The sequence below is a fragment of the Carassius carassius genome, chromosome 48, assembly GCF_963082965.1.
Source record: "Carassius carassius chromosome 48, fCarCar2.1, whole genome shotgun sequence".
Taxonomy (NCBI): Eukaryota; Metazoa; Chordata; class Actinopteri; order Cypriniformes; family Cyprinidae; genus Carassius; species Carassius carassius.
Genome location: NC_081802.1, coordinates 17167126 through 17191561, shown reverse-complemented (window position 1 = coordinate 17191561; position 24436 = coordinate 17167126). Strand labels below are relative to the sequence as shown.

Below are 24436 nucleotides of genomic sequence, written 5' to 3'. Positions count from 1 at the left end.
CCCTCGTCACTGCCTGTTCGCCTTGTATGGAAAACAACCGCATAAATATTACTGAAATCATCCTGTGTTTTGAGAGTGAATTAATGGTGACAGAATTTTCACTTTTGGTGGGTGAACTGTTTCTTTAAGTGTCAGCCGCCTCTGACTAATGCTGATGTGAAGGCTAAAAAGGGGAACCATGTGACCTTCAATACACACTCTACCTCCAGAGCTGTAAGGACGGGGTGTCAGGCCAGAGCACTGACATTCTCTTAAATGAGTGGAGATAAATGCTGTCTGCCAGGAGACAGGGGACTGACAACATCACCACGACTCTTGCTAATGAAGGCACTATGTGTGTGTGTATTTGTGCATAAGGATTATGCAGCGTTAAGTGGCTCAGCCAGGCGATTAATACTTTTCTTCATTATTTACAAGCGTTTTGAGCTCAGAGGACAGGAAGGAAAGAAATAATAAGGAAATGACTTAAATGATGAAAGCTCCGCCTCCTTTTCACTACCCTAAGTCCTTTCCCGGTAGACACATATATTGCCAAGCTTTTAAAATCAAGAAATATTTCACCCAAATAAAATTCCAGTTCCTTTCCATTTTGCTACTGACCTTTTTGAAAGCTATCAGGTTCCAGAAAGAAATTGCTATTAAAGAGGTCAATATGATTTATGTGCTATAGTCCAAAGATACTAACATCAAAAATAGACCAAAATTTAAGTCATCAATAATCATTTACTTTAAAATCGCTAAGCGATGAGAAGTGTCATGTCTTTTGTATTCTGATATTATTCCAAATGAAATGAATTATCAGACAAGAAAAAAATGTAGTGCACAGAACTTGGATTCTTTTCATCGGTTCTTTATTGAATGTTGAGATACAAAAGTAAAGGCAGATGTTTAAGTTAATTAAATATTTGGTCCTGCATACATCACCAGAGAAGTTATTTTAATTTAAACATTACAAAGTCGAAATAAAATAAAATTAAAATAAAAAACTTACAGATACTGTGAGCATGCATTTAGAAAGTAGATATAGGGAATTTTCATTTTATGACATTTTATGCTAACTGTAGTCTTCTCCTTATTTAAATGACACATCCAGATGCGTTGTCAGGTTTGAATTTAAATTGCGGACTTCGCTCACACAAAGCTAATGTATCATTTTAGAAATCTCAGAATATAGAGCACGTCTTAGTTTGCGATTTTTTTCCTTTTTTTAGCTTGACCTTCTAGTTTGTAACCCCCTTTTTTGTGTTCCATGGAAGCAAGCCGTATAAACAATAAAGATAGCAAAACAAAATGGGAGAATATCAGAGACATTGAAGGGCAAGGAGTGCCGGTCACGTAGCAAACTCTGAGCTCACCTCCAGAGAGAAGCTAAATCTGTCCTGACAAAGAAGGGTCATGTTTTCCCCCCAAACAATGTTTGCTTTGAGAGCTGTGACCAATCTTTTTTTATTAACTTGGCTACCAGAGACACAAACTAGGGTTGCTCCTTAACATAGACTGCCATTTCTGCATCACTGATCTTTTTTATTTTATTTTCCATTTTATCCTCCCTCAGTTTCTCTCTCTCTCAATCTCTCTTCTACGTGTTTAAACTTTTAAACAGGCTTATGCAAGAGAACCTCTGGGAACAGCATGCAGCGTTCTCTGTAGCTTTTGCGTCTGGCTATTTGGCTTCTCATTCTCTTTGATGAAGACTTGATTCAAAGATCTTCTAGTTTCACATCTGTCCCCTTTAGAAAGTTTTGGAATTATAAAGATGGCTGGGTGGTCTAGAGGGATCGGAGACCCCCTAGTTCTGGCCTAACCAGTTGACAAGTGCCAAAACACCTCCTAAAATCAGCCAACAGACCAGAAAACAACTCTTGGATGTTTATATCTTATGTTGATAGGTTATTGGAATATATCTATACATCATACAACTCATATTCTTAATTTAGTAACTCTTCCCACTTCAATGAAAAACTGTGAACTAAACTGATAGTTTTCACGTTATGTGGTTAGCCAATAACATATTGAAGTAAATGTCAACATGAAATGGCATGTGCAGTCCCATTTATTTCTGTGAGAAGAAATGTTGGGTGAAATGTTCATTGTAGAAAATGCAGGTTTTGTTTTGACTTTAAAGGAACAGAAGTACAAATTGCTTCAATATTTAGGGCGTTTAAATTATTTGTGTGGTTGACATTTCATTCAGTAACATTAGACCATTTTGATTCATACGTTGTTAAATGTTTGGTGATCACTATTATCACTTGTTCCCACTTCTTCACTTGTTTTTGGATGCGAGATTCTGTAGAAGATGCATAACACTCCTCACTTTTTCTTTTCCAGGCGTATACTGTACAAAACCAATACGGCATTCCACACTCAGAGGTAAGAAGCTTTAGGGAGAACTTCTGAAAACCAGCTTTATACTGCGTAACTTCCATTAGTTCTGTGTTCTTTTTGTGAAGTGAATAAACTTGTTTTACACTTGTGAATAAATTATATGGTTCCGTTCTCAGCTGTGTATTAGGATAGGAATAATAAAACCCTTTCATCCAAATTAAATGACATTTTTCTCAATTTTTTCTTTCTCTTTCATCTCAGTTGGCCAAGTTGCACCAGTTGTCCATGCAGCAGGGTCTTGCCCCCATGGCTCAGCCCACAGCCACCCAAGTTCTCTCTGGTATGTTTTGCCAAACCAAGTTTCTTTGAAGAGGACGATAATGGTTGGGATCACACAAATTATGGGTTAGACAGTGGCATAGACTGTAATCAACTTGTTGCCACCTTGGTCACACAAACAGGATTCCCCTTTTAATGGTTCAGAGGAATTAGTAAAATGGTGTAGATGTGATCTGACTATGTTTTCAAAGGCCAGGAACAGTGTGAATTCAAATAGGTTATTTTTCCACTCAGTTAAGTTTTAGTCTTTTTCTAATAGGACTAAACTTCTAATAGAGAGAACATTTACTAATATTTACCCAGAAGCACAAGTCTGCTTTAGCAGCGCTAAATCGTTGACAACAGTGAGAGTGGATGTGACACAATTCCACCTGAGACCTCAAGCTTAAGTATATGGATTCAAACAGACCTCCCAAAGACCCAGAGGCCACCCTCGCTCAAGGTAATAACCTGAGCTCCATGGAGCATACGGCACATGCAGATAACAGCTGCAAAAATGGGGACAAGCTTTACAAGGCTCCACAGTCAGCTCCTGGGGCTTCTCAGAGCCATGACAAATATCCAGCTAAAGAAAAAGGAGGGACTCTCTCCTTTTCTTGGTCCCTCACTTTTTTTTCCCTTGCACAGAATCAGACATCCAATTATACAGCCACCCCAAGTTATTCAGTGATGTCTTTCAAGTTTCTGAAGATTCCGAACATTTGTCAAAGGTTTTGTTGTGTAAGCCCTCTAAAGGCAACAGACTGTTGAATATTATGGTAAATAAGCACTTTTGGTGCAAATGTGAGAATCAAAAGCCCCTTTGAGGAATTTAGTGGTCGAAACAAATGTAATAGTTACCCCCTGCCACTAAAACTACAAGAGCACATCCTATCATGATATGGCTGGGGAATTCGATTATGTCTGAGGTAAAAAGCTCATCAGTCAAGGCAATGTTTCAGCCTATTAAATAGGCCCGTTGGGCTGGGAATCACTGCAGGGTCTGGTCCTCCTGCTGAGACAGGAAGTAGATGAAAAGAGAAACAGACTAGCTCTGTGCCAGTTATGTGCGGTTAGGTGATAGCATCCTGCTAACAGATAGGAGAACACTACATAGCATTAGTGGCATAACGTTGATCCACAAAATTTGGGTCACAAATAGCCCTATATTCAAGCTAAAAGGCTCTTTTATAGTAGGCCAATCTAAAAGGGTTATACATTTAGTTCTGTGTGAGGTAACAGTCTAAGGGGTTGATCAGTTTGACTAGCGATTATAGGGATATAATGATTGAGTGTATCCTGGTAAACCACCCTGACTAAGCTAATGGGAACTTGTGATTGACCACTTTAGGCTGGTATAACTTGTTTTTTTTTTCAGGGTTGCAAGGATAAAAAACCTTTATAATTTATGCACCACGCATAATTTCAAAAGCAATTTCAGGTAGTCCCTGCCCAAACTCATGCCAGAAGTTGAGCTAATGTTGCTATCATATGTTGATACAATTAAACAGATTGCAATTTGGTTTAATGAAACTGGTTTGGTACAGCCCTTGACTTTTTGAATGGTCTAAATGAGTAAAAAATTTGTTTTGGGCTGTACCTTCATCGCATCAGTGTAGAAATAACCTGAAGTGTTTTTCCTTTGGGTTGTAATTTACAATGAACATGCAAAACAGTAAAGGGGGAAAGAAAATACACGGTGCACGATGGGTGAAAACACATCCTAAAGGGGTGGTCACACTAGCCTTTGAACGTGCGAAATTATTTCGGACGCCGCTGCGAATATGGGCGGGAGCAAGATATAACGGTTTCCCCCCAGTTATCACAACATGGATTAATCTGTGCTTGTACTGTGTCTTTTGCGACGGCGTCGAAAGCGTCTCATTATATTGTACTCTCTGTCTCTCTCTCTCTATAAATATATACACACTAAACAATAAAAAAAATATAGAACGTATCCTCATTTAAATGTACCATCTGTTCCTGTTTCCATTGACACTGCGAACCATGCAGCTTCTTTTTTTATTATCTATTAAATATGTATTATATAAAATAGGATGCTGCGCTACGGCTAAAATTAGCACTTCCTTCATTCTTTAATTTCTGTACAGAGAGGTCACGCAGTGACATATCGATCATCTACTGGTCACACGACTTCACGTGATGCGAATTCACAGGTCAGAGTTCACCAAACTTGAACTTTCGAACGCAGCGAAATGCGAAATTGTTCGCATGAGCCTGCGTTTCCGGTCTAACGCATTAGCATGCGTATGAATGGAAGTCAATGGAACGAAAAGTGCAGTGTGACCGCCCCTTAAGATTACTCTTGTCAACAAGTTCAGAGGAGTTTCTTTCAGATTTGGAAGAACACAAATGCTGAACAAAAAGAAAGGGAAAGAAAAAAAGCAAGCAAGCAAGCAAATTATCCTATGGTTTGTTTAACTGGGTACCTATTCCCTTTCCAATAGGCATCGAGTCCAGTTCCCATACAGCATCACAAGAACTTCTCATTCCAAATGACGTAAGTGCAAAAATGTATTTTTGCAAGTATTACTTTTGCTTCAGTAGTAATGTTTATGGATACATTATAAAATTTTTGAGGATGGTCAGATATTTATTTTAGACTTTAAATTCTTTCTCTTAGAAAGCCTGGTTCTAAAATTGTTTGAGCACCTCTCATGGCACACTTTGGCCATATAGAAATCCTAAAACATTTTCTTTCAAACACACCGACTTGTGTTAATTTAGTTTTTTTTTCTGTCCACCCCCTGCTCTGCTAGAAGAGCTTCACAAGACCCAGTTCAATACTGTAATGGCGTCTGAAATTCTTAGCACTCCTCTGCTGTCAAAACAGAGACGGTAAATAAAGCCAGAGCCTTTTGTCAGAGCTCTAGGTTGTGGTACAGACCCCGCACCCCAGGGGCCTATGGGACATTCCCTTCATGCCTGCTGACTGGGGCTCCCTCTCGCCTCCACGTCTCCCTGAGATCATAGGATTAATCGACTGGCGAAGGGCCGAGGCATGGACTCTGACCATACCCTATACATAATTCAGCTCCCATTGTTTTGTTATTTTAAGACCTTATGTCCAACTAGTAATAATCTACAATTAAGGCAGCAGTTTTTAGTAAAACCAGTGCTGTTCACATATGACAATTTGTGTATTATCTGACTTTCCCCATTTTCAGTGTCTCACCGCAGTTAACAACAGTTAAAGGGTTAGTTCACCCACATAGCAAAATTATGTACAACCCCAAATCAGAAAAAGTTGGGACAGTATGGAAAACGCAAATAAAAAAATAAAGAAGTGATTTCTAAATTTACTTTGACTTGTATTTCATTGCAGACAATATGAACACAACATATTTCATGTTTTGTCTGGTCAACTTCATGTCATTTGTAAATATGCATCCTTTCCCGTCATTCAGACCTGCAACACATTTCAAAAAAAGTTGGGACAGGAGCAATTTAGGGCTAGTAATGAGGTAAAATGGTTAAATAATGATGTGATTTGAAACAAGTGACGTCAACAGGTGATTGTAATTATGATTTGGTACAAAAGCAGCATCCAAGAAAGGTCTAATCCTTTAGAAGCAAAGATGGGCCGAGGATCGCCAGTTTGCCAACAAATACGTGATAAAATTATTGAAATGTTTAAAAACAATGTTCCTCAAAGAAAGATAGGAAGAGATTTGGATATTTCACATTCAACAGTGCATAACATAATTAAAAGATTCAAGGAATCTGGAGGAATTTCAGTGCGTAAAGGACAAGGACGCAAGCCTAAGCTGAACAACCGTGATCTCCGATCCCTCAGGCGGCACTGCATCAAGAATAGTCATTCATCTATAAGCGATATCACCACATGGGCTCAGGACTACTTTGGCAAACCTTTGTCAAGTACCACAATACGTAGTTACATCCACAAATGCCAGTTAAAACTGTACTGTGCCAAAAGGAAGCCCTATGTTAACAGTGTCCAGAAGCGCAGACGACTTCTCTGGGCTCGGAAGCATCTGGGATGGACCATCACACAGTGGAAACGTGTACTGTGGTCAGATGAATCAGTATTTCAGGTATTTTTTGGGAGGAATGGACGCCGTGTGCTCCGGACCAAAGAAGAAAAGGATCATCCAGACTGTTACCAGCAACAAGTCCAAAAGTCAGGGTCTGTCATGGTATGGGGTTGTGTCACCTTGGCAAAGGTAACTTGCACTTCTGTGAAGGCACCATTAATGCTGAAAAGTACATAGAGATTTTGGAGCATAATATGCTGCCTTCAAGAAGACATCTTTTCCAGGGACGTCCATGCATATTTCAACAAGACAATGCAAAACCATATTCTGCACACATTACAAAGTCCTGGCTGCGGAGGAAGAGGGTACGGGTACTTGACTGGCCTGCCTGCAGTCCCGACCTGTCTCCAATAGAGAATGTGTGGCGCATTTTGAAGCGCAAAATGCGACAACGAAGACCCCGTACTGTTGCCCACCTTAAGACTTGTTTGCAGGAAGAATGGGACAAAATTACACCTGAAACACTTCATCACTTGTTGTCTTCAGTCCCTAAACGTCTTTTAAGTGTTGTGAAAAGGAATGGCAACATTACAAAGTGGTAAATGCTTTACTGTCCCAACTTTTTTTGAAATGTGTTGCAGGTCTGAATGACAGGAAAGGATGCTTATTTACAAATGACATGAAGTTGACCAGACAAAACATGAAATATTTTGTGTTCATATTGTCTGCAATGAAATACAAGTCAAAGTAAATTTAGAAATCAAATTTCTAAAAAATTTACTTTTTTTTTATTTGCGTTTTCCATACTGTCCCAACTTTTTCTGCTTTGGGGTTGTAATTTATAACTTACCCTCATGTTGTTCCAAACCCGTAAGACCTCCGTTTATCTTCAGAACACAGTTTAAGATATTTTAGATTTAGTCCGAGGGCTCTCAGTCCCTCCATTGAAGCTGTGTGTACGGTCTACTGTCCATGTCCAGAAAGGTAAGAAAAACATCATCAAAGTAGTCCATGTGACATCAGAGGGTCAGTTAGAATTTTTTGAAGCATCGAAAATACATTTTGGTCCAAAAATAGCAAAAACGACGACTTTATTCAGCATCGTCTTCTCTTCCGTGTCTGTTGTGAGAGAGAGTTCAAAACAAAGCAGTCTGGATATCCGGTTCACGAACGAATCATTCAGTTCACCAAATCGAACTGAACGGTTCGCATCTCTAATATGCATTAATCCATAAATGACTTAAGCTGTTAACTTTTTTAATATGGCTGACACTCCCTCTGAGTTAAAACAAACCAATATCCCCGAGTAATTCATGTACTCAAACAGTACACTGACTGAACTGCTGTGAAGAGAGAACTGAAGATGAACACAGAGCCGAGCCAGATAACGAACAACAGACTGACTCGTTCACGAGTCAAGAACCGTTTCTGTCGGACGCGTCCGATTCGAGAACCGAGGAGCTGATGATACTGCGCATGTGGGACTGAGTGTGAAGCAGACTGACACACAGGGCATCTGAACTGAACTGATTCTGTGCTAATGTTATGAGTAAACCAAAGGCTTGAATCAAGGGCAATCGTCGCAAATGACGCCATTACGTAGACCGCAAAAGAACCGGTGAAGCGTTTTGTTCAACCCGTTTGTTGAATTGAACTGTCTGAAAGAACTACTGGTGATCCGAAAACCGATGCAACCGGTTCTTGACTCGAGAACGAGTCATTATTTGGCTCGGCTCGGTGTTCATCTTCAGTTCTCTCTTCACAGCAGTTCAGTCAGTGTACTGTTTGAGTGTATGCATTACTCAGGGATATTGGTTTGTTTGAACTCAGAGGGAGTGTCAGCCACATTAAAAAAGTTAACAGCTTAAGTCATTTGTGGATTAATGATTATTAGAGATGCGAACCGTTTAAAACAATTCAGTTCGATTTGGTGAACTGAATGATTTGTTCGCGAACCGGATATCCAGACTGCTTTGATTTGAACTCTCTCTCACTACAGACACGGCAGAGAAGACAATGCTGAATAAAGTCGTCGTTTTTGCTATTTTTGGACCAAAATGTATTTTCGATGGTTCAAAATTTTTTAACTGACCCTCTGATGTCACATGGACTACTTTGATGATGTTTTTCTTACCTTTCTGGACATGGACAGTATACCGTACACACAGCTTCAATGGAGGGACTGAGAGCTCTCAGACTAAATCTAAAATATCTTAAACTGTGTTCCAAAGATAAACGGAGGTCTTACGGGTTTGGAACAACATGAGGGTGAGTTATTAATTACATAATTTTGCTATCTGGGTGAACTAACCCTTTAATCTTCAAAAAAAAAAAAAAAAAACCTAGAATCATTGTAGTGTACATGACTGTGTCTTATGTAAAGTACTCCTTACTTAATTTTGTCTCGTTTGTTGTCAGTAAATATAGTTAGTATATGCCCTGCAATTTGAAAAAATATTTTTGTTATACAAGCCATCTGTACTACTTGAAGCTTATATAGTGTGTAAGCATTTTTGATTTCTTGCAAAGCTGTAATAACTGAGTGAATTGATTACCTAGAGTGATTCTTGAAGGATTCTGTACAAGTAAAGTCATTGACTACCTTGATGCACATGAACAAGAACTCAGCTCTTATCACGTTGACACCAGCTTCAAATAAATCTTATCTTCCTGAATGCATTCATTAGGTGCTAGACCTCATTTCTAAACCTCAGCATACATGATAAACTTCAAAGGAACTTCACCCATTTCTCCAATCAAGGGCTGATTTAACATGCTTGTATATTCATATTCCTGCATAAAGCCATAAACAGAGCAATGGAAAGCATGTATTATTGAAATTCCCTCACAGCAATGCAATTCCAAGGCAAGACGACATCAAACAGACATCAAACGCCTGGCAGACTAAGTTGTTTATCATTCGCAATCAGATTTCTCTCTAGAGGAGCAGTTTCTTCATGGTGAACCATCCCCTTAAATCAGCAGAAACACGTCACAATTAGATTGGGATAAGATCAGTGCTCTAGAGCACAGCAGCAGTGGCAGCAGATACAGTTGGTCCATAACTCTACCTGTTCAGAGATTGCCCTGTGAGAGGCGGAAGAAACCATCTGTGAAACCAGTTTTAGCTGGCAGATGTGTCCATGCTCTCCCAAAACTAAGTACCTTCACCTTAAATATACCTATCTATAGCTTGACTAGGGTATAAATACCTTTGACCCCTAGCTTGCAACTTTATTTTAAATGATACAAAGAAATCAATAAAACTGACCAAACTGAAGTTTTTGTTTGGAACTGGTAAACTTGACAGCTGGAGGAGGTTGTGTGGGTGTCGATACTTTGTTTCGTTGATATATTGCTTGAGGATAGAGAATTCATAGAGTTTTAAAAATGAAGGATATCAGTCGGCAAATATGTGGTGCAGTGCAGAGGACATGCTGGAATCCTTCACGTCAGGGTGGCAGAGAGACCTGGTGTTCGACTACGAGCACTTAGCCACAATCAGCTGAGACATTAATAGCCCCTGGGCACCAGGGAGAACGGTGCGACAAATCGGGAGCTTTGACGTTCATATGACTTGTGAGGAAAGGAATGCTTTGTGGAGCAATTCTTGCCCACATAATCCAAATCACACTCAAAGTGAAGGTTGGGGGCTGAGATGTGGAGTGGACAAAAGGCTAGCTGTCAGTCATTTGAATGACAAACCGTTAACTCATCCCAGTTGGGGTCACTCCACTTTGTCATTGTCTAAACTTGACACCAAGCCCTAAGGTCACTCAACCCTCTTGGTCCACTTCCTTCAAGCTGTGGACACCTTGATATGTTGAGCAGGACTTTGGCCCTCCAGAAGCAGGATTGGACACCCTTGTCTTGGACAGAAATAGTGCCAGTGAATAGCTGTGTATATATATTTATTCAACGTATTTGTCTTTTCTTTCTTCACAGCTGATTGGTTCAATAATCGGCAGACAGGGTACAAAAATCAACGAGATCCGCCAGGTGTCAGGAGCTCAAATCAAGATCGGCAGTCAGATGGACAGTACTAGTGACCGACATGTTACCATCACAGGCTCTCCAATCAGCATCAACTTGGCCCAGTATCTAATCACATCCTGGTAAGCACTGGAAGCCATCCCATCATAACAGATCCAGGGTGTTTGAACTTAACCACATGTTTAAGTGGGATATTTTACACCATAATGCTATAGACGACCCTGAAGTAGGAGACCTTGTGAAAACCTGTGGGGAATATTCAATCAGGGGCCTATCCAGTCCACAGTTTGCTGGCCAAAAGAAGCACTCTTGAGTAAAAGCATTGCACAACTACAAAGCAAGGAGATGTGGTAGAAAGATGCCAGGCTGAGGGATTGGCTAAGTTTCAAGCCAGAAGCTTGATAGAGCTTTAAGGCAGAGTATTTTGGATGCTTCATAGAAAGACAAATTTTCTCCCACGAGATCTATGCGGTTGCAATTTGATCAATTGTTGTGTCAGGCAAGAAAACTGTAAATTCCTGACAGCTCGGTTCCTCAGCAAGGACTTCTCCATCAATGCTGGGGCAAAATTTCATTTGCTAATTGTAACAAAATGAATAGTTTTGTTCTTTACCCAGGCTTATAAAAATACTTCAATTAACATAAGGATTTAGCTAAACACTCATAATAAAATCTGAACCATTCAAATCAATATTGTTAGTAAAGTTCAAGTCAATGACTAAAAGACGACTAGAATTTATTCTGTGGACCCAAACATATGCATTAATGAATAATAATGAGGAAACAGAATTGGACACCACTCCAAATGAGTGGCTTCTTTGTTTATTCCCGCATTTCAGTAATGGCTAGCAAAGAAATTAGGATTTCCAATAGATGCAGTGTCGTGCAAAATAATAAAATTTTTCTAGCATTTATGACTCAGCAAATCGACAAGAGAGCAATAATTGGGTCTTGAATGAAATATTAATGCTCGTCTCAGGTGTGTGTTCAACAAGCAGACCGGTGCAGAATGTCAAACTTATTCTGAGAAGCCCCTCATTATTTTATTTGAAAAATGTTACTCAGGCATCCTGCATGGAAAAATTAATATGTTGGTTTCAAGATATTTTGGGAAAGCTTTTGTTGTTTTGTTTCTGTTTGAATATTATTGATTTAGTGGTTTCTCATCAGTTAAATTATTATCATTTTGGTCTTTGACAAGTGACGGCAACCGAAGGCACTCTAGCAAGCATCAGAATACTTCCTTAACGAGTCAGCTCCATCAAGCCATTTAAAATCAAACATGATTATTCATGTCCTTGATCAAGTCTGGAGACATCACCCCCAATCAGTGTCACTCTTGAAGAATACTTCCTCAGAGACAGACGTCTCGTTTCAATGCATTGCATCAGAGCGTTCTGCATATTGAACACACCCCCTACTTGGTAATGTCCTGAGAAATCAGTTATATGCCATCAATATACATTGATGGCAGAGCACATTTCATTACATGCATTTGTCAACATGGTACTTGGTGCAAATGCATCTTTTTATACGACAAAAAAAAAGGAAATGCTACTGAAATTGAAATCATTTTGTTTCTTTTCCCAAAGCCCCAACCCAAGCCATCACCCTGAATTAAACAGCTCCTTTCCCATGAGTGCCAAGGTCCCCCCTCAAATAATCTGTTGCAACCACCAGCAAAACACACCTCTCTTATGATTTTTTGTTTCTGTTTTTTGATTCTTTCTTTTGTTTTCTCTCAATTTTTGTTTAACATGTCTTTTATTTAACCTTCTAACCCTTCTCCATCCGGCTCCCCTCCCTTGTCCCTCCACCCTCCTCTCCTCCACCTCCTTCCTTCCCTCCCTCGTACAGTTTAGAGACCGCCAAATCCACTGCCCAGTCCTCCTCCATGTCGACCCCTGTAGACCTCAACATGAGCTTCACCCAGACTGCTCCCCATGCATCGTCCTCTGCCGCAGCCCTGGCAGCGATGGGCGGCCTGCCCCACGCTCCAATCTTGGGCGCCCCCTATACCCTTCCCCTCTCCAGCCTCCTGGGAATCAAATCTGTCCCCTTCCTGGCACTCTCGGCCCCTGCTGCCACAGCTGCTGCCCCTGCCCATGGCACCTTGGCCTCCTACACCGCCAAGATCTCCTCTGCCAACGGCATCAAGAAACCAGAGAGACAGAAGTTTGCACCCTACTGAAGAGGAACTACTGAGTACTTCCTTTGTTTCTGAGACAACGATCGGAGAGGAATACTTTAAGGTTCTTCTCTTCTAGCCTGATGTAGCGGTGTAGAAACAGACAGTACCAAATTTATTTTTCTTTTTGGTTTAATAGCTTGTCCTGAAAAACTGTAGGAAAATAATCGCATACATTTTAAAATGTTTTAGTTTTTTGGGCCGAGGTAGCCGCTAAAGCCATAGATTATTCCTAATCTCCTAAAAAAGGAGATTTTCCCGAAATCTTTACACGTTTATTGTCAGCTCTTATTTATTGATAATAACGAAATATTCCCGCAAAGAGTTTATAAAGTAGAACACTGTTGACTGATGCTAATCTCGTGTATCAGCTTTTATACAATGATGTCTGTGAATGCTTCTGTATACAACTTCCTGATTTTTTTTTAGAAATCTTTAAATGATGTATTAAAAACAAAATATGAAAAATGGAAATGTTTTTAAAATGACAACAGATCTAAACATTGCTTTTGCTTTACATTTTTACGTTTTGTTCACATTCGTTTTGAAATGTTATTTATTTTATTTTATTTATTGTATGGAGTGTTTCTCTTACAGTTTACTGTTGCTTTTCTGTAACGGCTGCAGGAAAAACAAAAAAAAACCCTTTTCAAAAATCTTCCATTCAATTGTGGTTACATACGTCCTGAAAAACACACACGTCTAAGTAACCACAAACAAGATATCTGTTTAATTAGTAGTGAGTTTCTTTAATTTCTATGGGAAGTGTATGGTGACACGGTGAATTCTGGTGTGATTAAATATCCAAATATGAAACCGCTAGCAAACTCATTTCAAAACTTTGGCTAGCTGTGGCAGAGTATGGACAATATTGTTTCAGGGGGTTTCTTTCACCATTTCTAATGGTATAAAATGACTACTATGCATGGTGACTGCCCTCGTCAGAAATTAATGCTGCATGTTTACTTGGCCCCTCACACGTGCACACTAGCAAAGATAGGTAACGCATAGGTCGATTTTGTTGATGGCGTTAAAAACAGGCAGTGTTGCAGAAGAGCAATATTGGTTCGAAAATACAAAAATATAGACACATAGCAGACCTACACATAAACATGCTTCAAGTGTAGCTACAGTAACAATTATGCTCGATCACAGAGTATATTATGTGGACTGACTTTTTGTTTTGTTTTTTAAAAATACAGAATAATCACACTTATTTTTCTAAACCTAGCGTCCTAAAAATTGAATGTGACCACTCACACGATTCACTCACTTGGTAGATGTAGTGTAACCTTGACTCGTGTTTGTCATTTTTTTTCTTTATCGTAATTTTTTTCCTTTTGTTTTGTTTAGATCTTCTCAAATGTCTTTCCCATACTCATTTGCATGCATTTAACTTGGCGTCTATGCAAAACATTTCGCGGGCGGTTCAGCAAGGTATCTTATGTCATGCTTCATAGATGGCCCTAAATAAACCACCGTTGGGAAAGGGCTATCAGCAAAGGCGGATCCCAAGACAAGGACAATGATGCTCTCGAATATATGAACCATGCTATGTAACATGAATATATATGTTATATTATATCCATATTTCCCATTCCAAAGCCTAACACATAACCACCCTTTCACACTCTAAACAAAATGAGACAGTGTGGCTATGGCACGCACCATCACACTTCACCGCGATAATTCCACGATAGCTGGACATGGTTTGAAAACTGTTCAGATGCTTGAATTATCCGATTATTTTGGATTCACATGAGGATTTGTTTGTCAGCCTTGGCATAAATGCAACTCTTGTTTTAGTTTTATTCATCAATGCCATACAAAGGAATAAAAACAATACTGTATTAACGTAATCCAGTCTCTTTTGTCCTTTCTCAGCTGTGTGAAATGAAACAACATTAACATTAATAGCTGCATGTGTGATTGCTGGGATAGTGACAATGACTTACAATACAGTCAGTTTTTTGTCTTTTTTTTTCTTTTAAAAATTTAAACTTTAGACCTGAAAAGAGTTTGAACTTAACACCTCAAATAAACCAGCAATTGACACTAAGCCATAAAGTACAATGTGTGTTTTATTAAAGCAAGAATCCACTCAAGGCTATTACATTGCAGCGATTTTATCATGGGTAAGTTATCTGTGATACGAAGCCCCTTAACTATGGTAAAATCAGCATACTTTGACAGTGCAATGTTGCTTGCATAAAATGGCAGCAACAGTAATATAAGACAAGCGATATTCATTTTCTTCACAGTAATTTTCTTCAAAATCAAATTTCTGAGTTGAAGGTTGCCAAAATTGGATTCCAAGCAAAAGATACTGTGAATGACATAATTGAATCAGACTTCAGAAAGTAATTGCTTATAAAGTATTAAAACGGATATGTTAAGACGTTATGAAATAGAAATGGACCCTAAGTATTTTCAAAATGTATCTAACAGATCTTACAGGGAACGATTATTTTATGCAGGTTTAGTTAAAAAAAAAAAAAATTGACCTTGAAAATTTAAATCACAAGTCACATGTCATGACTTGATCTTCCAGAGAGACAACAGACTTCTCTCTAATGAATGCCATACTTCTCCAATCATTTTGTCCGCTTAAACCATACCCCTTTCTTAAAACTGACTGTAAGCTCACATTTAGATCACATTCAGCCAACAGACAGAACCAAGTCTATCCATCAAAAAAAAATAGTTTTTTTCTTTTTCCGAAAATTTGCATCATTTACATCATAATATGTTGCTGGATGTCACACTATGTTGCAACGTTACGTTGCAACTTCTTTGCAAAATATTAAGATATATACAAAAAAGTAGTAGTTTGAGAAATGCATCATGAAAGTACGACACAGCAAAGTGTTGTTGTTCTTCATTATGAATTTGATTATTAAACACTTTTGGTGTGTTTAAAGAGAGTTCACCCATAAATTATAAATTCATCAATTTTTATTTTCTGTTGAACACAATCAATATTTTGAAGAATGTTGGTAAACAAACTGTTTTTGGTAGCCATTGACGTCCTTTGTATTTTTTTTTCTCCATATCAAGGAAATCAATGTCTACCAGCAGATGTTTGGTTTCCAAGATTCTTTAAAATATCTTTTTAATGTTCAACAGAACTATTCCTTTAACAGCCGTTGAAATTACACTAAATGGTTTTCGCTAGATGCATATACCATCTCTAATCTCACGCTACATCTGTCATGAAAGGTTAATATGCTTACGTTAGAAATCAAATCTTCAAATAAGCTTTTCTCTGCATTCATTATGAAGTATTAATGCCAACACACAGTCATTAGAAGATTTGCCTGTTCTGTCAACATCAACGTTACATTTTTACAAGGTTAGCATCCTCTCAAAAGCTAATTAAAAAGCCATCGCGCAGTGGGCCGTTAAAATAAGCAATCTAAAATAAGACATCCCACTTTGTTTGAGCAAGTCTCTGTTGTGTCACTCAGTGTATTTTCATTTCTGAGGAAAAGCCCCTTGAGACTAGTACAGCTGAATCTCAATAGTGATAGCCAAAATTCATGTGTATAATAAACATACTGCGCTATAATAACATGCTGACACATCAGCCGCACTTTCTATCTTACTATCCCAGCACAACCTGGGCTGAGAGTGCCGCCCGTGGCGGTTTGCCATCACACCACCAAATGCAACGACGCCAGAGATGAAAGCAGTCTATGAATAAAGCTTACACCTCGCAGCAGCTGCTCAAACACAAACAAATTCTTGCGGGCGGGGTGTTCTGTCCCGAACAAGTGGGGTGTGTGTAATGACAGCCTAAACACAGTCTACATCTCTCACAAAGGAGCTCGCCAATGCCAACACGCGACAATCTGTGACATCTTGCGCAAAACAACAACAACAACAAAAAACATGCCAGGTTAGGTGTCCTCCATTGATGTTGACTGTCCACGGCCTGAGACGGATACTTTTACAAGAGTAATTATGCAAAAAATACTTTGTACACCCAGTGAGTGGAATAACAATTGCAATTTACCAACAGTTGAAGACAACCTGGAGACAAAGCAGTTGGAAACAGAAGCCGGTAATTATATGGTGATGGCCATTCTGTGGTGGGAGCTGAACACCAGTGGGCTTGGCATGCAGATGAAAGCACATGCTCTGTGCCATGTACTTGGGGTAAAAACAAAACATCAAATTCAGAGGAAACTCAAATTCATCTCAGCACATTAAACAGAAACTAGAGTGTATTTTAGCCTGAAGCTGTTCATAATTATTTAGGGCCACTGTGACCTTCCCCAGAGGCAATACAAAAGCCTGTACAATATTTTGAACGTAATAAGAAAAATGGAGAGAGAGAAAAATGCAAGTTCTTCTATTATTAACATAGCAAACAAAACTCCCAGTTTCCATCATGAAAACATTCCTGAGATGATGGATTATTTCCCCTTTACACCTGGATTTGCCCTTGGCAGTGTTGTTATAGTATTAATATTATAGTATTTTGAATTAGGTTTTATTTTTATATTTTCATTTTACATATACATACACACACATACATACATATATATATATATATATATATATATATATATATGTATATATTTATTTATTTATATATTTATTAATTTTTTCATCTTTTTATTCAAGTAGGTGCTTCAACTTATTTCAGTTTTATCATTTCAGATTCAGTATTTTCATTTCAGGTTTTGATCTGATATCTATTTCAGTTTTAAGTTGACTTTAAGTTAATTTTAAGTTAACAACACTGGCCCTTTGTTACCACGTTTTAGTATACGATCAAGTCTGATTTAAACAGGGACAACTACCACTTTCTGGCCCATAAACTTATATTTTAAAGGTAAAGTTTGTCATTACAGCAAGACCAGAATTGAATTGCACAAATAATGACTGCTCCCCTCATCTTACATTGGTCAGGTGAACCAACAGCACCGCCCATATTGTAATTAATATTCATGAGCCAAACAGAACCTCACAGTTTATGTAATGTACAGCCAACGAAAAGTAAACTTACTGTGGAATGATGTAAACAAGAAGACTCATCTTCTCCAAAAAGATGCATATTTACAATGGTCACAATGTTTGAGGCCTAACTATTAAACTTTTATGACAAAAACACGATCTCGATCAAGTTTATTCATTGCAGCTAGACGTTAACTGGTTATACTGACATCCTTGATGAACTTGTAAAACTGTTACAAAGATTCTGTTACTGTAATATACTTCATGTCCTTCACATTAGAGTGACCTTTAGGCTTCAGTATTACACACAGCCATTCATTTGTCCAAGACCAGGTCAAGAGGCATCATGGGATACATAATTGCAAGTCATTTTCATTGTGGACATGGTCTGGTTCATCACAAAATTAAAGGTTTGCTTAATAGCCTACATTTCTCCAAGATAAAAAAAAAGTTGATGATCAAAGGCAATGAAGTGTATAGGTAATTTATTTTCCGGTGACCTGTTAATGAGTTGAGTTTATTTTTGCAGTGTGGTGATGTGATTCAGACAGGTATGCAGAGCACACACTTCAAATCTTGAGTAAAGAGGAAAGCGGGATTTACATGGCAAACCGATTATTTAAGAAGTTTGAATATGACTTTCGTTTTCAGTGTTTGCAATAAATATTCATATGTTTGAGAGGTAAACGTTCTTTAAAAAAAACAAAGCGACTTTCTCATTAAAAGATTGTTCTTTCCTGTTAAGACTTCAACTATATTCAGCCCATACTTCCTGTTCCAATAGGAAATACTGTGCATGGATTATATAAATGTTCAAGTGAATGCAGTTTAAACTGACTTTTGTCCCTCCCAACGATTATTTGGATCGATACAGCATCACAAACGGCATGTGGGTTTGTTTTTTTTGCTGTAATTACGCGTCTATGAGAGTGAGTTACACCGGCAGATCTGAAACTTACACGGCAATCCTACGATCAGCCACAATGAGGGTTTTCAGCACAGGCAATCTAATGCCAGAGCTCTGCGTGTTGAGTGATTAAACATTTGTCTCGTGAGAGATTCACGACGGTCCGTTGAGCACACAGCCCATTCATCAAGCCATTCATAGACACATCATGTACAAACTGCCTCCCCATTCACTATATGCAAAACGCACTGTGAAAGGCACAACTGAATGTCCTGCTTATCAACACAACCCTTCTGAAGGACTAAAGCTTTCTTGTGGAGGCTGAATGACATTTCTTTGTGCCTCTGCTCATCTTCTCCCGCCCTGAAATAGTGATCCTCAATCTAATAGCATCAAACTCGTCACCTCGTATCAAAGGCCTCTGAAGTTTCCGCTGGCGGCGTCCCAGAGGGCCACGCGTGCCCTGATGGTTCAGGAGGACAATCAGAAAACAGGATCAATCAGGGGCTGAAACAGGAGGAGGTGAAGCAGCTGGACCCCCGTCACCATCTGTCAGCCTGGAGCCGCTCATCTGGAGGAGAAAAACAGCAGAGAACAACACTTAAAAAACAAGTACAGCTGTGCTGGTATCTGTGCACATTTTATGATGGGTAGCAATTAGGGTTCATTTCAGGTAAATGTTGTTTACTTGCATAATAAAACCTAAGTTATTTAGCAACAGTGTTGTTTAAAACTATATATTACTTTGCACACTAATTTGGAATAATTAGGTTTTTTTTATGTTTTTTAAAGAAGTCTCTCCTGCCCACCAAGGCTGCTTTCAAAATACAAGAAACAGTAATACTGTAAAATATATACAGTTGAAAATAACGGTTTTCTACTGTAATATTTCAAAATGTAATTTATTCCTGAGATGAACTTTCAGCATCATTACTTCAGTCTTTAGTGTCACATGATCCTTCAGAAATAAATACATGCATACACACACACATAAATAAATATCTAATAAAATGTTGCATTTTTTTATTTTTATTGTTTGAGCAGCAAATCAGCATATTAAAATGATTTCTGAAGGAATGTGTGACACTGAAGGCAGGAGTAATTTACACTTTAGTCACTTTACACTTTAACATATATTCAAATAAAAAACCCTTTTTTAAGGTGTAAAAATATTTCACATTATTACGTTTTTTTTTTGTTTTTTACAGCAGAAGAGGCTTGTTTCAAAAAAAAAAAAAAATCTTAATTTTTCCAAACTTTTGATTGGTAGCCAATAATCGTGTATTTGTATGTAGATAGATGCATGTGCAACAACAGAGGGTGTGAACAAAATATACTGAAAGCACCGACTTCATTGATTCGTCATTTCATAATTGCCTTTAATAACTGCTTTATAGGCTTCCTCTGCTCGTCAATGGAAGCTGCTGTATCATAAGCTCAAACAGCTCCCCTCTGACGTTCTCCCTGCTGGAAACCATGCTCTTCATTAACATTTATTTCTAATTAGAGATGGGATACTTGCACTTCCTCTAAGGCAACCTAAAATAATAAATAAATGTTAGACTGTTTTAGATTTAAAAATTTTAAATCTAAATTTAAATTGCCTCATGAGTTTTCTTTAATTTGAAGTACTCACCTGAAGCATTTGAGTGAACAGCACAAAACCTGTGGCACATTTCATCCCGCCAAATTCTTATAAATAAAACAGATATTTTACTTTCAAATATTCTGATTTATACATTTAAAGTAAGTAAGTATATATATATATATATATATATATATATATGAATGATTTACTACTTTGATTAATACTTATTTTTGCTGAATTAAATACATTTTTATAATAATATTTAAATATTTTATGTACAATTAATTTTTTTTTCAGATACATTATTATATAAATAGTAGAGCAAATAAATAAATATCAAATGACTACAATCTTGATCTAAAGAGAACTGCCATTGAGAAAAATAGAAATGTAAAAATGATTTGGACGCATTACATCAATGAACGTTTGGGAGCTATTTTCACGAAAATTATGATTAAAACAATTTAACACCATCCAAAAGTTTGGAGTCAGTACAATTTTTGTAAATTAATACTTTTACTCAGCAAGGATGCATTCAATTCATCAAAAGTTACAATAACATTTATGTTACAAAATGTTTCTATCAAAGCATCATAAAAAAATCCATAAAAATATGAAGCTGTTTTCAACATAAATTCTAATAATAATAATAGTTTCTTGTGCGTAAGATCAGCACATTATAATGATTTCTCATTCTAAGATTCTTAAGGATTGTGTGACACTTTTAAGACTGGATTAATGATGCTGAAAATTCAGCTTTGATTACAGGAATAAATCATATTCTAAGATATTCACATAAGAATCAGTCCTTTTAAATTGTAATAACATTTCTCAATATTACTGTTTTAACTGTATTTTTTTCATCAAATAAATGCAGCCTTGGTGAACATAAGACACTTCTTTTAAAGTTTCACTGACCCAAACGTTGGAACACTAGTATGTATATTATTACAGTGTCCATCCGCAATAAGAGCGAACAATGTTTGGGCAGCACCGTGCCTGCTTCATGCTTTAAAAATACACCCGCAATCTCATCGGGATAAAACAGCTGACAACTGTTCCTGGGAGATTCCTGCTTGTCTCTACCTTAACCGAGGTGGATTTGCGAGACAGGGCCATGAGCTCCTGACAGCGGTGAGCAGCTTTCTTTGTAGTCTTGTAACAATGCCTAAAGCGATACGTTAGGCATGTCACAAACATATACATGTGACGCCAAAAACCACACGGCCACCTGCCCGCTTACTGACATCATCCACCAGGCTTGTCGGGTCCCTGCTGATGTTGTGGTCGCACCATATCCTGCCAGCTTTACTAGGTCTCCACTGGTGCACATCTGAGGCTTTACAGGAGATGGTTTCGATCTCAGATGTTAGGATCTTGTGATTCTGGAAGGGTAATAAACAAAGCGTGAGCTCATACGTCCATTTCAGTCATAAATATACAAAGAGACATGCATAATTGTAATTCCATAGAGGTTTAAGCTGGACTAATGGATTGCAGGCACTGTGTGTCACTAATGGCTGAACCCTCGTTCATATGTGTTCTTACCAGAGGTCCATAAAGATGAAGAAAACGACAACAGATCCGGTCGACTCCTTCAGGCCGGCTGAGAGGCATGAGGGGCCATGTTTCATTGATTTTCCACACTTTAATGGATTTCATTGGGCCTTCTCATGATTCCACATTAATATTTAATTACTTGTGTCTTCCATTTCCTACGTGCGCTATAACAGCGGCAGGCTAGCTTACAGTGAAGTGCTTTGGGTCGATAGACTGCTACCAGGAACCGGCCAAATCCCTGAAACACTCGACGCCCGTCTACACCCCAGGGACCAAACTCATGATTCAAAACAACAAAAAGGGCAAAAAAAGATTTGGGTGAAGACATTAGCCAACAGCGTATTAAAACAACCCTGAACAGCAATGGGATTCACATGCCCATTCCTGTGAATATATAACCTTGTGTGCTACATTCTTCCTGTGAATATTTGGAAAGCATACCAAACAAGGTTACTTTGTTGGTTTGAATTGGATTTCCTGTCAAACGATTCCTGCTGTACCTGAAACTGGGTGGCCTTTTTAGATAGGAAAATCAGCAATGCAGTTGTGTTAAATATTATAGGTTGAGGTGAATTGTGGACGGTAATGTATTTGAGTGCAATAGCGCAAACTAAAGCGATCAGACATATACAGGTCAGATGAGCTGCTGGCTCAACACACCATGCAAAGATGCTTTTCTTAAAAATCCTTTCAAGTGCTGCTTCAAAGGATCCATCAATGTCAGTAAAGAAAAAAAAAAGCCATCTATTGCAAACAGCAAAATGCTGAAAATCGAAATGCCTTAAAAAAAATTAAGAGCTTTAACCTGTTAAATGTCACTCAATATAGACTTTAAAGTGCATGATCCAAAGCTACATTTTTAAAATTCATGACTGAAAACATTTTGTAACATGATACGTATGTACCATTTTCATGGTAATGCAGTGTTTGATTTTAAAATGGGTTTCAAAGGATGAATTTTGAGATTACGTTTTCAAGTGATATATCATTTCTGATGATTTCTAAAGTGTGATAGAGAAAAAGGCCACAATGAAGACTTTATTTTGACAAAGGTCAGAACTCTTATTATGATGTATGTTTTTGAGGTGCACTCTTGCCATTAAATAATCTAATACTTTTCCTACATTATAAATAAATAATAAAAAAGAGATCTATTTAGGAGTCTTAGACCTTTCCAATGATAGTTTGTTAGTTTAGGATTTAATTGTAAAATAGGGAAGTAAATGTAGGCGTCCCACCGAGGGGACGGGTGACAGTAAATAGGTAAAAAAATAAATAAAAAGATTAAAAGACATCTTTTGCATGTTTAATCTGGATAAGTGAGAAATTTGAATTTCAGAAGAAATATCCATAAAAACATTTCAACTATCTAAGCTTTCATTAACATCCATAATTCACCTTTAACCGGTAATATGTCATAACAAAAACTAAGACTCAATTTTTACGATTTTGGACATAACCATTAAAATACATATAATGTGTGTATTGAAATTATTATCATATAAGCAAGTTTATGTGGCTATGTTACTTGGTAGTGAAATCTGTGTAATATTTAAATGCAGATTACCTCAGTCCCGCTTATCATTAAATATTTGATCAATTCACATGCATTGTAAATTTAAAATACATTTGTTAGATTTAGATGACACCCTATTTGCCTCAATAGACTGATTATCATTAAGTCATAATTATAATTCAAGCCAAAATCGTAACAGAGCTATTAAGAGTCAAATATAAATAGACTCCGGTCAGCACATATTAACTCTAAGTACACTTATATCACAGTTCTCCAACAGCAGATATCAGCGGACCGCTCAAATTACACTAGCTGTTGACAAGTGCAAACACAAAAAACCCTGTACAAATGGCCAACTTCAAAAGAATTGGCCATCACCTTGAAAGCAGGCGGTCCAGTCATTTAAGTAACTCTTAAGCCTCTCTGCACAGATAGATGGTCAGCAGGAAACAGATTTGACAGACAGGACTGCTGTTTGGAGTTTAGATCCTCTCATTCTGACAATGAGAAATGCGCTAATTAAGTGTTAATCTGAAGTGCAATGCATTAGAAATATCTAACAAGCTTCTGAAAACAATAAGGCTGGTTAATCTTCCAGCATCATGTAGATCAATATATTAAACAGCATAAACACCACATGCAAACTAACTCATTTGCATACTAGCATAGGGTGAAACTAAATGAAGATTGCCTTCAAGTCGGTTAAATGCAGCAACAATGTCTCAGCAAGCGTTTAATATGCACTGCTCTGACTTGTTTCCCCTCAAGCAACTTCCCACTTGCACAGCAGGAACTCGCTGGTTTCATATGTTGAGTTAAGGTTGTTTTTCTTTGACCACACTGCTACCTAGTGGTTATTATAAGCTACTTCACAGTCAAGCCTCATTTGAACTCTTTTTTTTTTTACTGATGGATGTGGTTGCCTGGTTACTACTTTAACCTTCAACTTATTAAATGGAGAGAACTGAACTGGAAAGGTAACTATGGAGAAAGGATGTACGCGCAGCGATACAAAATCATGACATTGATTTGAAAACTGAATGCAGCTTTGCAAATAATG

The 24436-nt window shown here is 37.9% G+C and overlaps 1 protein-coding gene across 5 annotated transcripts in view; it reads left to right on the top strand.

Moving 5' to 3' along the window:
• LOC132131123 (poly(rC)-binding protein 4-like) overlaps positions 1–14702 on the top strand; it is an 82728-nt gene extending 68026 nt beyond the window's left edge. For 4 of the 5 annotated variants that reach the window (XM_059543077.1, XM_059543076.1, XM_059543074.1 and 1 more), the window contains 5 exons: positions 2332–2373; positions 2590–2668; positions 5115–5167; positions 10608–10777; positions 12513–14702. In XM_059543077.1, coding sequence (XP_059399060.1) covers positions 2332–2373; positions 2590–2668; positions 5115–5167; positions 10608–10777; positions 12513–12846 — 678 coding nt within the window. In that variant the 3' untranslated portion in view covers positions 12847–14702. Of the gene's footprint in view, positions 1–2331; positions 2374–2589; positions 2669–5114; positions 5168–10607; positions 10778–12247 lie in introns of all 5 variants that reach the window. The other variant, XM_059543078.1, reaches the window with a different exon arrangement.
• The last annotated feature ends 9734 nt before the right edge of the window (positions 14703–24436 follow it).